Genomic DNA, 20,539 nt, shown 5'->3' with positions numbered 1-20,539 from the left:
CTGTAAGGACAGACCGTGGGACCAGCACATTCTTCTTAATGGCGTTTGCATGATCAGGCTCCACAAGTCCAGTGCAGGGTCCTGAGCGGACATGAGAAGAGCATACGGGTACAAACACTGCTGTCCGACCAGGGATAGTCACATCTTCAGACAACGAAAGAGCATCGATGGGCCGAGTCGGAAAATCGTCAACTATTGCAGCGGGCAACGTACTTTGTAGAAGAATCTCTCCAGTTCCACAGTCAATCGTAGCGCCGCATTCATGAAGGAGGTCTATCCCTAAAATGACGTCATGAGTTGCGCGAGCCAGTACGGTGAATTCAACTCGGAAATTTTGTCCACCAATCGTGAGTACAACTGAACAAATACCAACAGGGCATAACGTTTCGCCTCCAACTCCACGAAAAGTTTCTTTACGATTCCACGCGAACATAACTTTGTGACCCAAGAAACGATGTTTGAAACGAAGGTTCATAACCGAAACAGCAGCACCAGTGTCTACAAGAGCAAGAGTATCTACACCGTCTATACACACACGCACTTTGTTCATCAACATCACAGCAGAAGGAGGAATTGGCGAAACTGACCGTCCCGCGACCGCACCTCCATCGGTCGCACCAGTTAGTTTCCCAGCTGATGCGGGGAAGGTGACCGACGACGCGGAGACGGCGACCGGCGGGACCGTGTCGGAGGCGGCGTCAGGCTTCTCTCGGAGGCAGGGGACTCGCTGCGAAATTCGTTAGGCCATTGCTGTCGGGGACGGTGGTCGGCCGAGTGAGAGATCCAGGTTTCGTGCATACGAGGCGGGTGCGTCGAAAAACGTGGCGGCACAGGCGTTTCGTACATACGAGCCGGATACGTCGAAAAACGTGGCGGTGCAGGTGGCCGTCTGGGACAGAAGCGCGAAATATGCCCTGGGAGACCACATGTGTAGCAAACGGGGACTTGTCGACTTACGTTAGCCGGAGCAGAGGTGGCAGAAGTACGCGGAGACGGGTCGTGCTCCGCAGGAACATTTTGTGATGAAGCATAGTAATCTTCTGGTAGAGGCCTGGTTGACGACGGTCGGGGGTCCGCAGCGGCACGTCGAGATGATGACATCCGGTGGTGGTCACGACCCGTCGGGGAAAACGGAAGCCGCGGGGTAAAATCTGCAGTTTCTGTGCGTGGTCGGTTTTCGACGTGACGCTCTCGCATCCAGTAGGGAGGTGGTTCGGGGCACGCGGCGAACGAGCATTGGTGGTGAACGTCACCTGCTTGAAGTCGTACGAGCTCTTCTCGAACTACCCGACGTACGAGGTAGGAAATGTCTTCGCAGGTGGCGACGTCCATACTTGCGACAGTGGGAACATTGTCCAAGCGCCCGAACTTGGGTAAAATTCTTCGGGTCTTCATCGCCTCGAATGCGCGACACTGCTGCCTGAAAATCGAAGGAGTGTTCAAGTTTTCTTTTGTTATCAAAAAATTGTACACGTCCTCGGCGATGCCTTTCAACAAATGACCGACTTTGTCTTCGTCAGACATATTTGCGTTGACAATTCCGCAAAGCTTCAACACTTCTTCAATGTAGGTTGTGCACGTCTCGCCGGGCAACTGAGCCCTACGTGACAGCGTTTGCTCAGCTTTCTTTTTCATGGAACTCGTGTCCCCAAAGCAGGCCTTCAGTTCCTTAACAAATATATCCCAAGTGGGGAGGACATGTTCATGGTTCTCAAACCAGAGCAAGGCTGTCTCGGCAAGGAAGAATACTACGTTCACGAGCTTCGCCGGTGCGCCCCATTCGTAGTAGCGGCTCACTCTCTCGAAGTGTTTTAGCCAAGCGTCCACGTCTTCGTCAGTTTTACCTGAGAAAATTCTGGAGGGAACTCTGGCGCTAGTGCCTACGGGGGCTGCATCCCGACTCGGGATGCATTTATGGGACAGGAAGCTCCGGCGGACCGGCGGTGACAGCGGAGTGCCGGCCTAAGGAGCTTCGCTCCTAAAAATACTAGCAGTTCCCTTTATACTCGGCGAATACTTTTCTTGGCATTGGAGCGAAGGCTACAGAGCCAAATCGCGGGCATCCTATGTACCGCCAGTGAACGAAGTTCTACAACAGCGTCCGTATTTTTACTGTGAACTATAGAGAAGTTGCCACTTTATTTCCTATGTGGAGATACTTGAGACAGGACGCAGCTCCAACCTTTAGGATAGTCGCATTTACTTTTATTTTTTTATTGTGACGTCGCGTTTTTGAACACGCAAGAAAGTCCCGCCTTTTTACGTGCAACTGAAACGCCAAGCAGCGTCTTCGTCTGCATGAAACGCTGATGGTGCGTCCCCGTCACTTTCCATGGTGTTACGAGACACACGCCAAAACTGACTACTTCGCGTAGTACAACATGCGCAGAAACTCCCTTCAATGCCAAGAAAAGTTGCCGCCGAGTATACTAATACAGCCGATGAGCGAAACTCCTTATAAATGGTACGAAAATGTCTGGCGCCAGATATCACTGTTGGCTTTCATGAAGGCGGTAGCAGGAAAGCGGGTGCAGAGAGCATCTGCTGCCCTCGGTGGCGGAAACGACTGAGCGAGAGCGTGCAACACGAGCCATGGGAGCGCACCTGTTGTTTTCTTCGGCACACTTGCCCGGCGCAGGTAGCTTCGACGATGACGGTAGCAACGGCGGAGTGCGAGCCTAAGGAGTTTCGTGCCGAACAAGTTGGAGAACCCGTGAGCTGCGCCTTCAAGCGTAGGTCGTGATAGCGTAATCGGGCCTCGTGTGCAATCACGTCTGAACTGCGTCGGTTCTCGGTGCATTCCTGAACCGTTCCGTTAGAAAACGAATGATAGTGCGAGTAATATTTGCCGCTTCGAAGTAGCGCCGAATGCCTATTGCAAGCACAGTTTTGAAATGCCCACTACGCCATAAGTATTTAATTTACGAATCAGCGAAGGGCCTGCTTTGCAGCAATACGCAAAACTATGCGGCTGTTCACTTTGTTCATGGTTCTGTTGCTGTTGATGATTAAATATTTGTGAGCGGTTTGTGATGAGAGGGCCATTAAAACACCCATTTGTTGCTAAATTCACATATTCTGACGACTGGCCCGATTATACGCTTCAGCCACGCAGTATATAATGCGTTAAGGAGACTCCTTTGCCTACATGGAGCCTTTTTACAAAGCTGTTTCAATGAATGTCGAGGTTCTGTAGCTAAACGCTTACTTGCCACGCATATTGCCTGGGTTAGATCCAGAAATCGTTATTATTCATTTTATTTGCATCTTTTTCGATTCTGCAGTCACGGACACGACAATGATGTCGTCGCCCGAATACGCTATTGTGGTATTATTGTATAGTTTTGAACCACTCGATTATTGGCCAATCCCCCATAGTGGGTATGCGCCACGATGAATAGGTGAACAATAACAGCATAATCATCATCATCATCATCATCATCATCAACAACAACAACAACAACAACAACAACAACAACAAGTTGAAATACTACTTCGCCCAGCATTGGGCGTGAGCCATGTTCCGAGAAAGGCAACATATAAGGATAGCAGACGTTATACCAGCCAACGAAACACAAGCGTGAGAAAATGAGGCCGCTGCAGTGACCGAAGAGATCTTCTTCGTGTCACTTGACGGCAAAACCAGTGGTGGGCACACATGTGCACGTGTATTCCAATGGTCTCTATGTAGATAAAGACCTAGCAAAGGCTCGTCTGAGCAGCGCTTCCTGTACCCCTTACATGGCCCTATCGCGCAACGACTGACCATAGAGTTCGCGTGGGTTTTCTTTTTTTTTATCAAGCCCGAAATGACGACGTTGCTGAAAATAGCGCAGTCGGATGCCATTTGAGCTGACGTTGCCTCATTGACATTTCACTTACAAGGTGAGTTGAAACACAATTAAGACTAACTGCCTAAATTTGATTAACGAAATAAATAGTAGCGGTTACAGCCGTATTCTGCGAAAAATATACTAGGTGTGCCTCGCGCAACGACGGTCCTCTTTTTTTTCAAATCGTGCTGCGTAATATGTGGGAAATATATTGAACCCTTGAATGCCTTCTACTTAATATTTTCAGGAGCGAAGCCTCACCGTCACCGCCGTCGAAGCTCCCTGCGTCGAGCAAGCGCGCCAAGCAAGAGCGTACGCAGAATTTTTTTTTTCTGCGTCACGATAATCAGCGGTAGTTTGAGTAGATTGTGTACTCGTATATCAAAGTCGTGAGACTCCCCCCCCCCCCCCCCCCTTCTCCATTCGTATATATATATGCTTGTGAAGAGAATGAGCAAGAGTAAAGTAACAGCAGGAAAAAATACAGTAAACTACCACTATACAGTGGCCGTCTGGAGCAGCAGCCTCTCGTCGTACCAGTGAATGGACTAGTCTTCGAAAACGCATCATTGCGACAACCCGCCCGATTGGAGAAGACATCGCCAATCGTTATTCTCTGTTAAGCGTAGACAGCGTAGTCCTCTTCGAAGAGACTCGTTTCATAAGTGAAAGACGGCTCCGCTTACGACGTGGAATGAGAGTGACTGCATGCTTATGGGAATGATCGTAATGTCCGGCTCCATATGTCATGCAGGCCTGACGAAGTGATAGCTCTTAGTCAACATTTTTTTTAGTTTACTGCGTGCATGCACGCATGCTTGTGATACGCAATAGGTATTTTTTTGTAAGTTATGCTGCACGTTGGCAAGATTAGATTTCGCACGCATTATTATTCAGACAGACTTTCTCGCAACCATGGTTGGCTTCACAGTTTCACTGTGACTTTTGATATCAATGAAGTACTCCAATCGCAAATGTTTTATTGTGCAGTCAGTGAGTGCACAAGGTAATCATTGTTGAGAAATGTTCACTTGGTCTCAATCGAATATGCACCTTGGACCAGACTATACTTACTCACATAGATATAGCTTTTCCGCTGCGTATATGTGATAAAAAACTTTAATACGCGCGAAAACGCCTAATGTTCTGTATCTTTTTTCAGCTTTCGTCGCACTGCTCCTTGAAACAATAGCGTAGCGGCAGCGTGTCTTCCGCTGTTTGCAAGCGTGCAGCCGTCATTTCTCTTCACATCAACAGATTTAGAACCGTGCAGAATATTTCACCACGCAGCGTTGATATGCCATGCGATATGTCATGTACACTCTGATCTAACTAGTTCGTACATTTATGTTGGCAGCCCTTACGCCAGTGTGGACAGGAGGAGCCTCGTACTAAACAAAATCTCGAGTGATCAGTTTGCTAGTGATGAAAGAGTGAACTCTGGTCTTATCCAGAACATAGTACACAAAAATCAATTTCTCAGAACGCATGAACTCCTACCAGAGCTGCCAGAGCATGCAACACAAGTTTACTTAAGTTGTACTGTGCACCACACATGCCTGTCGGTTGTCTACTTCGGGTCTTCTGACACGAGTCCCTGGAATTTCACTGCTGGCATTAACTGCTTCGCGTTCATTCACGTTTATCGTGTGGGATCCCAACGCAACAGAAACTACCAGCCTTCTGTAGGAGCACAATCACAAACACGAGGCGTTTCGTGCGTGAAGTAAGATACTGGGCAAGCGCGACCTCACCGGCTTCTGAAGGAAAGTGGAGAAAATGTATACCCGCAAATATTTCCACCGGGGAAGAAGAGAGCGCCAGTGTTTAAGGTGGAACTTTACCAGCTCACACGTATCGTCGGTAAAGTTCTCGTTCCTCGAATTCAGTGTCACTGCCCGAACTTTGCTGAGTGCGTTGCTTCCTAGCAATGCGTGGTCACTCTCTTGAAATACGTTGCCTATACGTATTGCTGGGTAGTCCGTGTTCTGTGTCAATCATCGCCCTCTGTGAGGCTCGATAGCCGCGCTATAGTACACTCTTATCAGCGAGATGGCACAATGAGCGCGCGTCGCCAGATTGTCATGACGCGGCAGCGCGCGGAGAGGAGGGAGGTGGACGCTCACACGCCTGCCTTTATCTCGCGGTAAGGAGGATCGTACGCCTTGGGCTCTCACCAGAATAATTCTGTTGTAGTGACCGGGCGCACAAAGGTCACTGCACTCGTTGTACAGCCTCCATTTGCGAAAAGGAAGCGCTTTTCAGACACAGCGTAGTGACAACTGAGACGCTTATTCGTGTTCATCTGTACCCGTGAGCACGTTTCGTGCGTCATTTGTGCGTGAGAAACGCGTGGCACATTTTGATATTCTTGCCCTTTTTCGCGTGACCTTCCAATTTGTTCTAATTTGGTGCTATCGCATTCATTTCTTCGCTTTTGTAGCAAAGCTGGGAGTTTTTTCTGTAATATGTTTTCTCGCGTTTTTATACAGATAGATATGTATACGTATATACGGTAAATGACGGCGACGCCGACGGCAAAATCTAACTGAGACTGCCTATATTATTGCTGTTGCAATAAAAATTATGGACCATCTCCCCTAAGAGAACTCTGATGGGATGCGAAGCAGCAACGGTGCGCTCGGCGTTGACCCGGTAGAAACGGGCGTCGACGCAGGTGCGAAACGTGGTGACAGGCTCAAAGAGCTGTGGAAGTGTTGATAGGTTAGTTAGGGGGACTGGGGAAGAGGGTTGCTGTTGCCTTGTGTGTACATAGTGTAGCCTCGCGGGCCGAAAGTTGCCGACCCCTGCTGTAGATAAAAAGTGTACAGTAGTTACTTATTGAGTTCTTGTTGAAAATCTTTTTCTGAAGCCAAGCTGATTGCATGATGATATGTTATTTTGTGACAGGAACTCACTATAATGGTTATGCATTATATTCTCCAGAAGTTTGCGTAATGTTGAAATCAGAAATATTGGACAATGGTTCAAGATGTGCTGCTTATTGTCGTTTTTGACAAAAGGTTTTACTGCTGCCGTTTTCCAGTCGATCGGTATCTCGCCTTTAGATAGTGATTTAGGCAACAGTACACGCAGATATTGAAAGAGCCATGGCGCGCATCGTTTTAAGAATTAATTCAGCCAATACCAAGAATGTGTGCCTTCAAAATTTCAACGTTAAGGAACATGTTAAGCATTTCATTCTTCTCAATAGTAACGTAAAGGGTACGAAGCATGAAAGTATAGCAATGAACCATTTTTATGTATAAACTCAGATCTACACTGACCTTGATATGCTCGTCGTCTTTCTTTTCCTTTTTCTTCTTCTCCTTTTTGGGCTTCGGTTCTTTGGGCTCCTTGGGCTTCTGTGGCTTTGGGGGCGATTTACACCACACCTCGGCCACTGCAACGGCCACCGCGATGAGAAGTCCAGCACCCAGAATGACGAACCAACCGCCCACCTTGGTTACTTCCAGGGGAGCGGCACTCTGTTCATTCATAAAAGACACGGATGCCAATTATATATATATATATATATATATATATATATATATATATATATATATATATATATATATATATATATATATATATATATATATATATATATATATATATATATATATATATATATATATATATTGTTATGGCGTTTATTAGGAGGCACACAGCGAGTATACACAATGGCGACAGTAACGGCCAAGCACGGACTCTCAGCGCGATCGGCGTCCTTTTTGGGTAGACCCACTAGAGAACACTTGAGAGTTTGACCCACTTCAGTGTTCGGCGGCTTCTCCACAATACATATATATCCCCTGATGAAGGGAGGACCCCTTCCGAAACTGTTGGGAAATAAATATATTTATCCTTGTTGACAACGCTCCCGTTGTGCCATATCCCATACCTTCACGAAGACTAACTGGCCCATTGAATTATTACTCCCACTATATATATATATATATATATATATATATATATATATATATATATATATATGCATATATATATATATATATTCTAAATAATACAAGCAACCGACCCTTAGCAGCTCGCTTTGCTTACGGTGATATCCCGGCTACTTGAGTCATGCCAGAGTCAATTAATGCTTCTTATGGCCACAAAAGAAGAGTACTGATTGGATTTAATTGAGGTAGGGCACATTAAATCAAATGCAATAGACAAGAAGTGGAAATTATGTTTGCGAAAGTTATGACTCCGTACTTTACGCGCTGGGTTCTCGAGATAGCAATAGGAAAATTGGTGAGATGCAACAATAAATAGTACGGTAGGCCTTGCAACATAAAAAAGTGACCTTGGTCCATGTAGCTTATTGAAGCACCGGCGCTTTCTTGAAAGCGCAACATCGCGCTTTCCGCCACAGTATTTTAATATATGGTTTTATACCTGCATTGTTTTTCAAGCTTTGTAAAAGTAGCGGTATGGATAGACTGTCATAGCTCAGCGGATGCTAGAGACGTCTTGACGATTCTGTTAAGTACGACAGCGCCAATTGAGTGTCTTGCTATTTCTAGTCAGAAGGGCAATAGTCAACACGTAGGGAGTCTGCTGAAGCATACAGTGCAGTTGCATACCCCGTATGCCTTGTATGCTGCTATTTATATCATATGGGTGAATATGGGCCAGCACAATTTTACAACATAACATATAAAGTACTGTTTTTTTTTTTTCATTTGGCAGAAAAGCAACTGTGCCTTTTTCTCGGGCCTTTACGAAACAAACATGTTCCCGGTATTAAAACAGAAACTACACCACCCATGCTCCTTTCTTTCCGTATTTTTTATTGCTGGCAGAGAGCACCTTTCGCACAGTCGTCATTCCCCTTCTTCTCCTTAGTGCCTATGTTAGGGTTCGAAGCGACAATGAAAATTTTAACAGGCTCTCGCATATTCACTGAAGAATCGGTCGAAGCCTAATGGGTTGAAAGTAATAAAAAAGGCATTTCTTCAAAAGAAATAGCTAGTTTATTCTCTGAGGTACTGCACAATATTAGGTACGTGTGAGCTCCCACAAAGTCTCATTGTACCATGAAAAGTACACCCAGATTTGGTCGCATCTTTGAGCAAAGTTGTGCTGTCTATACACTTGTCGACTGTGCAGGGACCATTTTGTTCTTGCTTAAGCACAAGCAATGCGCTTTTTACCGTATAAATTGTGAAAGTTGAAACGAATTCAGGAAAAAGAGCACGACCACGTGCGTTCGGTGGACTCTCATTTTCGTAAAGTCGAATCACTCATAGAAAAAAAGATAGGACAGAGTCAATATGCTAAGTCAGCATTATCTTGCGGCAATCCTTGGCGTTCAAAATTAAATGAGCAGAATCAGGATATTGTGTTATGTATTTCTTATTCCAGAATGAAGAAGTGTACCTTGTAAAGTACACTTGGCCCTAATGGGTAATACTCCTCACAGCCATGAAAGTTCACCGCCACGCAAAATACGGGGCAGCTTCATACGCTGCCCAAGGTTGCCGCAACGCGGAGCTACCGAGGGCATCGTTCCGGCGCTTGCGCGGTACGACCCACGCTCTCATAGCTGAGGTGCTGTCTGTGCATCTGCTGCCTTATTTTATGAGACAGCTTAAGCGTGGGATGACGATGTCGAATATGTTTAGTGTGCTGGCGGGAGGTTTCGATTACAAGAAGCAAAAACATTGTTCGGTTTACTGAGGAAAAAGGAGTAGCGCAATCTATAAAAATGGGTCCTACCGCTGCCAGACAGTGATGGTTACAATTTTGAATAGATGTGTACGCGTATGGGCATGAAGCACATTGATGCCTCAAGCGTCATTGCTACCTGCAATTCAAATTTAAATGGCTTAAATATTGTTCAAAAGTGGCATTGCGTTGGCGAAAAATTTATACCTGGCTAAGCACCCCAGTTTCACTTTCTTGGTCATTAGAAAAACTAATTTTACAAAAGCAGCCCTTATTGACATCCTGTCAAAATAGTTCTCACAGTTCAACACAAGATTGAACCGCCGTACCAGGTGAGCAAACTGCTCTCTGTGCAGTCAATAGATCATGATTTCTTGCGAGAGATTGAAGGTGCAACAGCCCAGGCGTCTGCCTCTTCTTCAAGTAGTGCCTCTACAGCAATGTTGACAGTGCGGGGCATTTACTTTGGACAAATATATACAAAAGTGATGCCTGCTAAAGTGTAGATGCTAATGGTGCTTACTAGACCACGGCGCCCGCATTTGACTTGGGGTGAGAATAAGGAAGAGAACAAAACAAGTTGCAGTTTAGTTTGGTTAAATGCCTTAGATATTCCAAACTTATATATAGTCTTCCATTCACCATAATCATATAATTATGGTTGTTCGAATTGAGAATTTTGGTATTTTAGGCTGTAACCATCGCGAGCTGCCGGTTTTAAGCGGCTCGTCCTTCACCCAACAGTTCATTTCCAGACATACGGCGTACTGAGGCAATTATTTAAGCGTTTTAAAAGTGGCTACAGGAAAATAAAGTGGCCGTTTAAAAAGTGGATACCGTAGGCCATCAAGTTCATTGTCCTGCACGCTAAGTCATATTCTTTGTTTCCTAAGTACGAAAACGTAAAAAAGAAAAACGGTACTTGCAGAACCCATGATCAATGAAAGCTTGTCAACAAACTGATGCAGAATCAAAGGCACAATCATTGCTGAATTTTCCCGCAACTTTACCATAGGCAGCCAAGTTGTGTAGGCGAATAATTTACTCAGCGCCGTCAAGAATTAACACACCAAGGCTGTCCCACATTCAACCACAGCGATAACAGCTGGTCATACATACGATGCGGGCTTGTTAATACTAACAAAATATGCGCGTTCTAGTGGTGAGTTATGTTATTTGTTCGTTTTTTTTTCAATTCACTACTTTGAATCCATTCGCTGTGAAACTGCAGAGTAAAACACGGCTATTCTATCTTTCTTTTATTGTCTAACGTAAACTCATTCACTTGCACAGTTGGGCTGGCGATACTGTAGTTGCGGATATATTTAGCAATAATTTTTCTCTTGCTTCAGCGATAGGCTGTTGCCACAGTTTTTATGGCGCATGGGTTCTGCAGGCGTCATTTTTTTGTTAAGTTTTCAAATTCGGGAAGCGAATATTATGACTTGGTGCGCAGAAAAATTAACTCGATGGACGAAAATACCGTATACACTATCAAGAGATGCCAATAGCTTAACAGTTATTTAATTACGCAGGCGTGATGGAAAAGATGGTCTCACGTGTTCTGGCTGGTGGCATTCCTCGTTCCCGAACCACTTTCTGTAGAGAGCGTAAAGTTCCTCGTCTTCTTGTAGCCTGGCTATACTGACGTCCAGTATTTTTCTGAAGCAGGAAAACATTCATGGTGTCGCAGTTTTTTCCCCCGAGTTGTTCTACATATAATGGTAATCAGTGATTTTGCTAGAACTACATCTAACGCCAAAGCCCCTGGGCTCTGGCTTCTCTCCTTGCGTCTGCACCGTGACAACTCCCAGCACTACGCCTAGCAAAATATTCAGCCGAGAATCGACATGCACACGTCAGGTTATTGTCAGCTTGAAATGAGTAATAAAGCCCGTTACTCTACCTTTTAAATAACGACTTCATAGTACTATGTATATCAAAAGTAGCAGGGCAAGTCAATTTATCTAATACAATAAAAATACCAAAGAAACAAGTAATTATATAGACTAATAATCAATATTAAGGGCCTCTATCCTGGTGATAATGAAACTGAGCGCCCCGGGCACATAGGAAATAAGCAATATGTGTCATGTCAGACCAGAAGCTCACGTGAGCAATTAAAAAAAAAAGCTGTGTCACAGCAGAATGTGCTCAAAAAATACGGAAACTCGTTGCGAGTATCCAAATGGATTGCTTATTCTTTGCTTTTGACGTGTAATACGGCTAAATTGTTCCTGCGGCACTGTGCCCGGAAAACCACAGTTTCCACTTTTTCCGTTCGCTGTAAAACTACAAGAAAGCCGCTGTGCTGCTACTTCTCGTGGAGGAGTGAGAACTTTCTCTGCAGTTCTTTATAGATTAGATCAACAACGAAACGAACGAGCAGTACGCATCAAACGCAACGAATAAGCGGCTCGCTTGAGTGAGTGTTTCGAGACAACTTGCCGTTTCTTTCCGATCAGACTCTGGCGCGACGCGCCTTTCAGGGGTAAAGCTCCTTGGGCTCTCCTCCGTAGTCGTAGTAGTAGTAGTAGTAGTAGCCCATTCATTCATCCGTCAGTGCTCCCGTTCGTCCGTCCGTGCTTCCATCCGCACTTCCGTCCGTACGCCCGTCTGTCTGTCCGTCCATTCGTGCTTCTGTGCGTCCGTCCGTGCGTCCACAGGAATGGACGCAAGCACAGACGGATACGCATACGGAGAGACGCACGGACATTTAGCCTCACTAATCACCATTCACTCCGTGGATATGCTGTGATTTTTTTTCAACGTTCGTCACATGACCTTTCAGTCCGACATAACTTATTTCCTGTGAGCTCATTTTTGATATCACCGCGATATATTTCAAACTGGGGTATTTGGCAGGCAGATATACAAAAATGGTACGGCATAAATTGTGAATTCTTACTACTTTTCTATATGAATGACTGTTATCAAGTATAATTTTTTTCAGTCAGTAGATAAATCAATCCTTGAACCAGCTTTTATTGTGTGTTGTACATATATTGAAAATATCAATAACAAAATATTGTTATTACTGATAGCAGCGTAACTTTAGGTGCGGCAGTGTTTTTCCGCCCCCACGTACTGCTCGTTTCCAAAGCCGACTGTCATTGCAGTTTTATGAAAAATTGTGTTGTCGAAAACGCTCCATATAATCATAATTTCGTCGCCTTTTAGTTTAACTTGAAAATATACTTGCATTGTTTCGCATCCACCTCTTTAGGTTGACCTATGCAGTACAGTGCGTTATTACTCTGCAGGGCGCTTAATGTAGAGCTTACTAGCTGAGGTCATGTGGTGATTGCATGTAACGAACCAGACTCCACTTCAGTTAGCGGAGTACTTATAACGCTATTTAAGCTTCAGTCTTTGCGTCAAGCAAATGCATATAAATTTCGGTAAACGCAGCTGTAATATTCACGCTCTGGTACAGCTACGCTTGTGACTTCAATTTAAATCTTAAATGGGCACACGTTATTTTTTTGCATATTCCTCATTTTATTTGAAACGGCTGGCTTAACTGGTATTATGCAAACATGCTTTTCATAAAAATAAAAAAATCACAGCACATCCCCGACGTGAATGATGACGAGTACAGGTGGACGGACGGACAGATAGACGAACAGAAGCGCTGACGTACGCATGGACGGACTGACGGACGCTTCGCCCCACTCATCATCATGCTTTACATGGATATGCTGTGACACTGTTTTTATTGACATGCAATGCAATGCAACTGGCTACTGCGACGACTACGACGACGCGGGACATACAACCCACGGCGTAACGAGCTTCGCCCTTAAAAGAAATTGTTCCTTACTTGAGCGGTGATTTGTGCGAGACAACGACACCATAGCCGGACGGCTGAAATGTCTCGCCGATTTGCATGAGGTCACAGGGTGCCTTCTGCGTCGCATAGTTTATCTTCACAGTGTCCACTATGAAGGCGTAGTTGCCCTCGGACTCGCGTACTCTCTTTACGCCTTCTTCATTAGTAGCGGTCATGGTGTTGTTGAAAGAGGTCATCGAGTCCCACATTCTCGAGTAGAAGGTGTCCCTGGTGCTCTGCGATTACAGTTAACTTGAATCACAATTTCTGCAATTATACTCGGTGACAACACACAAAAAAGAAAGAACACGGCTCTTTCCTTCATATTAAGGCACAATTGATCACAAGAATATACCAGTCGCTAAAGGCACAGCCATTCTTCGACACAATGAAATACACCGAAACTGTTTTCACATAGCTCAGAGCAGATTCATTACAGCTCACACACATTCAGAGACTCAGAGATTGAACGACGCGGCATAAATGTTCAGATTCGACGCAGTTCGTGCAATCGCAGACACCCACCGACTTGCATTATTACGCAACACATCCTATATAGTTAAGTGAAATTGAAAGAAGATTACGATGTTCGTCTTGTTCTTGTTCACCTTTAACTGTGGCTCGCATAGATCGGGGGGGGGGGGGCGTGGGGGAACTGGCCGAAAATTCAATGATGCTACAAAATGTTATACTTTAGGGCAAGATAGCTTATATAAAATGAAATAAATTTACAGACATCATATGAAATGTTGGTGCTTGGCCAAGTGTATAAGAACAATGCTCTCTCTCATTCGTGTTGAAAATTCGGCAGATCCCACCTACTTCGGGCATAGACGTTGTGCAAAGCATTGGGAGGGAAGGTGACCATGTTGTAATTTTTATATAGCGACATGTCTGATCTTAAATATATGTAAGACGTTGCACGCACAGACATATGTTGAAGTGTTGCTTTCACTGTTGTTCCACTTCTGAGAACTGAGAACCAGTTGTTCTCACTTCCGCGTTGACGCCAACATGAACATGAGTGTTAGCAACACTAAAATTGATAAGCTGATATGAAGCGCTGGTGCTCGCGAGATAGCAACCCTGGACGCTGCTACATAAATGAACTTCAGCGCATGACACCTAAGTATGACTACGTTAACCCTAAATCATGGCTGTATCGTAGGAGCATGTATAAACGAATGTAATATTTATACAATAGGATAGCCAGCATGGCAACCACAATTGACGTTTCACGAACATTATAGGTCCTATTTGAAAAGTAGTTTCGAGGCCTAGCATGGCTTTGTAGGAGAATGTTTGATTGCCACGCAGAATGCTTGGGCTCGATTTCTGCCGGTTCCTGGATAGATACGAAGTGTCACTCACCTGCGGCACATACTCGCATACCCGTCCATCACACATACTCGTCCGCGGGTATATGCAACTGTCTGGCGGGAAATATTTGTCGTCGCACGTGACAATATTGTTACATTATTCATATATTAATCAAAGCGTCATATTCGTCAAACTACCTCTTCATTTTATACTAATTTTGGTTCACGTCAAGTTAAGGGGAGTAATCACTAAACCACCCAGACATAAAAGGCTAGATGGATAGATAGATACGCAGATAGACGCCAAAAGTGCTTGCAGCACGCAAATGATTGTTTCGCATTTATTAAAAAACAAATGAAAACCCCATTAAGAAGCAATTTCACATGTGTCGACACAGAATGATAATAACTTTGATTAGCTAGTGAACCGATTGGTTTCATTGAGATTATTCCGCAGAGCCACGAATAACTACTCTTCCGCTTTTTTTCCTTCCCAGAGATCTGAACAGAGCACAAGCAATCACTTACAGACAGTTGCAGACTCGTACATACATCATACTAACGACACTAAGCAGGATAAATACTGACTTTTCCACTGTATGTGCACACTGTGGCAACGAATATAATGATTTCGACCACACGCTCTGGCTGTGCCCTGCCGAAATGAGCACAGAATTTTATGACCACTCCTCCAGGGACTCCGCCCTTCTAAGCACAGATCTAATCGCTCAGCTCAAGGCTGTCCAGAAGGCCCAGGCCATCGCCGAAAGACTCTGTCTATCGGTCCCGACCTGGAGCCACTGGATTGATTGGCGGGGCTTTCGGCACCACTTTCTTTCTTCTCAGGACCTCAATTAAGTTCATACTCACTTACTTTTCCCAGATAGCAAGTACCCCAAACACCACGGGACACGATGTTAACAGATGAACTTTACAAGTCGAGATGACAGGGCACCCTTCCCAAATACAGGTGTATTCCTACCGACCAGACTACCTAATAGTGCTCATTAGAAAGGCTGACATGCTGTGCTTAGGAAAAGCCACTCACGCAAGAGAGCTTTCGCTATGGAAGGGGGATCCCTTGCGCAGCCCAAAGCCAGTCGTTGAGCGAACGAACTTGCCACACAGTTGAGAGTGGAGTATTTTGTAGATACGCTTTGCATGACGCATCGAGGGGGCCAAATGGCCAAAAAGCGAGATAACATGGGCAGAAGAACAAGGGTTTTATTCTAACCGAAGTTGCTTCACTTTTTGACCCTAAGACCTCATCGATGCATCATGCTGAGCGTATGTGCAAAATACTTCACTCTGAACGGTGACGGCGAGTTTGTTTGCTCAACAAGAGGATGTGGGCAAGACTTAGCAATATCAAAGATGCATGTATCTGAGATACTATCTTAGATAATATATTTGGGTATCATGTATCGTGATACGTTTTGAAAAACTAGTATCTATATTTGTGTTTCTGGTACATTCCATAATGTATCACTCGTTACATTCTGTAATGTAGATACAATATCTTAAGACACAAGATAGTGTGGGGGAAGCGCTATACCATGCGAAACAATAATCACTGACTGCTCTGGCTCATACTAGTGCCACAAAGCCACTTCAATAAAACTACGGGCGTCATTTTATTCTTTCGTCCTCCTCCACCAGTCGGTGAGGTGTGCGTGCCCCTTTCGGTGACAGAGCTCCCGCAGTACCGTTAGCGTGCTTGCCCACGTGCATTTTGTTTTCAAGATTTCTTCCCTCTTAAGTTGTGCCAGAGCCACGACACTCACCCTTAGCCACTTGCAAGCCCCACGTACCACAATTCGATGGCCGCACAAATCCTGATGCCCCTCCCCTTCGTTTACCTATAGACTACGGGTTTGAGTGCCGAAAACAAGAAAACATTGCCTTAACAGCTGATGATGGTGGTTCCCAGATGTCTTAGGTTAAATAGTCTATACGGCTACGCCGGTACTGATGCTGTATCTAACAGAAGAAGCATTTATCTATCAGACGATATCTTGGAGTTCCACGCCACGTTCTTTATGCTGTTTAAATCTGTTCAAGGTACTCTTGAAATTTTATTACGATTGTTAGCACAAGTTATTTCTTGTCAGTTGTCATTCCCTTGTATGCTAGTGCTCTGAACTGTTTTTTCGCGATAACATTAAAAAGCACGTTTCGCAGAAATTCCAGCGTAAGCGTTGTTCGTCGTGAGCGAAAAATTATCATCATTGCGTGACCGAAAAATAAAGGAAGCTGCAAATAAAATAAAATAAAAATCTAAGGAGGGGGGGCGTCGTTTACAGGGTCATTTGCGTGGCAAGTAGGCGTTCTACCTACAGCCACGCCTCTGGTTGTGAATGCAGCTCCATGTATAGGTGTTTACCACTCCCAAGGCAAGAAGTTTTGCATTCGAAGCAGCGATGGGAGATCTAGGGCTTTCTTGACGACTTCGCGGTGGGTGACTTCCAAAGAATCTTCATGAAGCTTCCGTTAGTGCAGGTACGGAGTCGCATTCAAGATGCGACTAGTGACAAAAGGATGTGCTAGAGAAAGCGCTTCCTTGCTTTAGGGAACTCGCTGCTCGGCAGATCATACAGTTCACCTGTTCTTCAAACTTACGCAGCTTATAAAGTGTTTCCTCGACCGTGCAGTGTTTGTGAATGTGGAGTCCAAGGACACAGATCTCCTGTAGCTCAATAATAGGTCCACTGTGCAGAGAAAGGTTCATGGACGAAGTGCACTTCGCCAACGGCCGACGGTGCACGAATTCAGACTTCTGTGGGGAGCACTAGAGGCCGCAATATGCCGCATATTTGTCCACTATATGGGCTTCGGTTTGCAGGCTGTCTTCTATGCTGCCCAGGCACCTCGCTGTGGCCCACAAAGTGATGTCATCGGCATAAAGCGCATGCTTTACCCTTCGACAGCAGCAAAGTGGGCCGGGAGCTGCGCCAGCTAAGTTCAACAGCAGAGGCGACGACACAGCGTCCTGTGGTGTACCTCGCGTGCCCAGGAATAGGGGCCGTATTCGTGATAATCGATGCGAATGTACGCAGCTCTGTCAGTAAGAAAGTTCTGAATGTAGTTCAAGGTGAGCTTAGGTGAGCTAGGATGACTTCGTGCTTGACGTTATCAAAGGCATCCTTAAGGTAAAACGCTAGCGATCTTGTCGTTGTATGGGTGTTCTACGGGATTAAGTACTTCGTGGTGTAGTTGTAGGAGTACGTTCGGGGAAGATTTCTTGTGCCTGAAGCCATGCATAGAATCGGCAAAAATGTGGCGCTTTTCCAAGAAGGGAGAGAGACGATCCCCGACGATAGTTTTCATTACCTTCCCCGCACATGAAGTGAGATACATCGGTCTGAGATTCTCAGTGTTGATTGGTGTTCCTGGATTTGAAATAAAGGTTACTAGAGACCTCTTCCAGTATAGTGGGAGGGGTGTTTTTCCAAAGCAGGTCACAAAAATATAGTCGAGAAGCGACTGGTGCGCAGCATCGGGTAGATATGCTAGGATTTTAGCGGTGATTTCGTCTCGCGCGGGAGTCGTACCTCACCTCATTTTTGCTTGAGCGGTGCGAAGGTCGTGAAATTGGAAATGAGCATCCAGTGCCGAGTTCTCCCTGCCAGCATAGCAATACGCGGAGCCTCGCGTGTCCTGCTGAGTGCAAAGATACCAGTCCCGTAGTGAGAGGGCTAGTTGTGTTGTGAATCCATGGAAATTGTGAAAAGCTTGGTGAAGTTGCTTTTGCGTTCCGCCTCGCGTTTGAGCGGGATCAATCAGACTGCGGAATAGTTTCCATGTTTTGCGGCTGAAGATTTGCCTGCCCGCAGTGTTACAAGCAACTACCCAATTTCAGTCGTCGAGCTGGGCACCTTACTCGGCCGCTTTCTGGGGGAGACTGGTGTCCGCATGTGGAGTTTGTGGTTGTGTTTTTGTTGGTGTCATCTCTTTGTGAGGCTACGACACGCCTCCCGAAGGTGGAGGAGATGGGTATCTACATCCGGATGACTATCCGTAAGTTGTCTTTTGGTGTCGTGTTTTCTTAGTGCTTAGAGCACAGAGTGAGCCCACTGGGAATAACCGATTTCCAGATGGGAGAGTCAGTCAGCTAAGTACTGCCGGAAAGCTTCCTAGTTCGGTAGGTGAACCTGTGCAATGGGGCATTGTAGGGGTCATGTAGAAAATGTAACGTTAAGAGTACATTGGTAACTACTGTGGGTTTTCTCGGTACTGAACCAGCCTGCGTGTCTGATGTTTTTTGTGAATTCTAGGTCAGGGCAGGTGTTCCGGCTGAGAGAGTTACCTACACGAGTTGGTTGCGCAGGGCCTTTGTGAAGAGTCATGCCCAGCATAGAAGTTAGCTCTGCAAGTTTCCTTCTACGTACCTCTTCCATGCGATAGCCCTAAAGACTGCTAGGGGCTAGAAGTCACCCACTATTAAATGGGGGTAGTGCCCCGCAAGCTCCCGTGCCCTGCTGAAGATTTCAGCAAATGTTACATTTTAGAGTTTACGTTTGCAATAAATATTGAGGATGTGCACTTGGGTTCGCTTCTACACAGAGGAAGGACCGCGACCACAGTGTACGAGTTCGGTATTGAAATGTGGAGGTCGACCACTTGCGTAGTTAAGGTTTATGTACAAGAAAGCAGGTGAATGGGTCCCGTTGAAAAGTATTATAACCTGATAGGCGGACGGCATTGGCGGTTTCTTGAAGGGCAACGACGGCGCACAGGTGTTCAAATGTTTCAAGATAGAGGCGGGAATGAGCCCGTTTGGCCCTATCTTTAAAGCCTCTGACGCTGTGGCAGCGTCAGCCGATTCAGCGACTTCGACACCGACGCAACTCACTACAAAAAAAAAAAAAACCCGAGGCCACCACGGATCACGAAGATAGCGAGCCATCGGAGTTGGACACGGTCAACTACCGCAGATACACGACGCGAAGACTCAAAGGCGAGGTGCGGTTGGAGCGGGTGAGTAGGCCTCACTTTTTCGTGCTGAAGTAATGCCAAATAACTATGAAGTTCGTTGAGTGTCGAATAACAGAGTGCTGATAACAATTAACACAAAACTATGGTGGACTTTTCAAGGACCATCACCCGTTGATAAGCAAGGTGGACAGTATGCGAGCAGACATATCTGCGTCCTGCATCCTATCTATGAGGAGGAGGATTTCTCTTACTTGTCATAACGGGTTTCAGAGCTTCATACCAGTGGTGTTGCAGGAAAAACATACCCGGAGCAAGACAGCGATATAAGACGGTTCAAAGAAGCCACCGATTTCCGAAAAGTTGCGCTATAAAGGCCATCAGCGAAGATCATATGACAATGTTTCCATTTCCTTGAAGAAAGAAACAGTTGAACCTTGTGGAAGAAGTATGAAGCCACACAAGAAAGACAGACACGCGGAAAAGATCGCCACTGATAAAATGCCAGAAGTAATCCGCATACGACAAAACCCAAGTTGTATTTGACGCCTCTTCGAACTGAGCAGACCCTTCAATATCGAACTTGAAGAGGAAAATGTAGACAAAGACACTTTTGGTGTCAGCTACTCTCCCTTCGACAACACAACTTCAGAAGACGCCAACTGGTCTGAATGTCTGCCATAATTTAAGTATTTTGCACACCCCAATTCGAGTGACATGCATCAATGCCGACGTCATGGTTACCCTCACTGCACTCTCACAGAGCTTTGTGAACGGTTATAATCACTAAGACGACAACCACGTGTTAAACAAGTGCGCAGTAATTGTGATGCATGCACGTGATTTAGCCTCAATGCTCGCTCAACAGGTACAACACCTTTCCAAAAGACTGTGTCCCAATCGTAGCTCCTTCAAGTCAACAGTATCGATACTATTGTGCCTGTGGC

General features: G+C 45.5%; 1 protein-coding gene across 2 annotated transcripts in view; it reads right to left on the bottom strand.

Annotated features, from left to right (window-relative positions):
* Window positions 1-20,539, bottom strand: part of LOC119162522 (glutamate receptor 3) — a 91,923-nt gene that overhangs the window by 11,891 nt on the left and 59,493 nt on the right. For both annotated transcript variants that reach the window (XM_075882258.1, XM_037414812.2), the window contains 3 exons: window positions 13,333-13,577; window positions 11,069-11,171; window positions 7,121-7,321 (listed from right to left, as the gene is read on the bottom strand). In XM_075882258.1, the coding sequence (XP_075738373.1) occupies window positions 7,121-7,321; window positions 11,069-11,171; window positions 13,333-13,577 (549 nt within the window). The remainder of the gene's footprint in view (window positions 1-7,120; window positions 7,322-11,068; window positions 11,172-13,332; window positions 13,578-20,539) is intronic.

This window comes from Rhipicephalus microplus, chromosome 2, assembly GCF_043290135.1.
Source record: "Rhipicephalus microplus isolate Deutch F79 chromosome 2, USDA_Rmic, whole genome shotgun sequence".
Taxonomy (NCBI): domain Eukaryota; kingdom Metazoa; phylum Arthropoda; class Arachnida; order Ixodida; family Ixodidae; genus Rhipicephalus; species Rhipicephalus microplus.
This window is presented reverse-complemented; position numbering and strand designations above follow the sequence as displayed.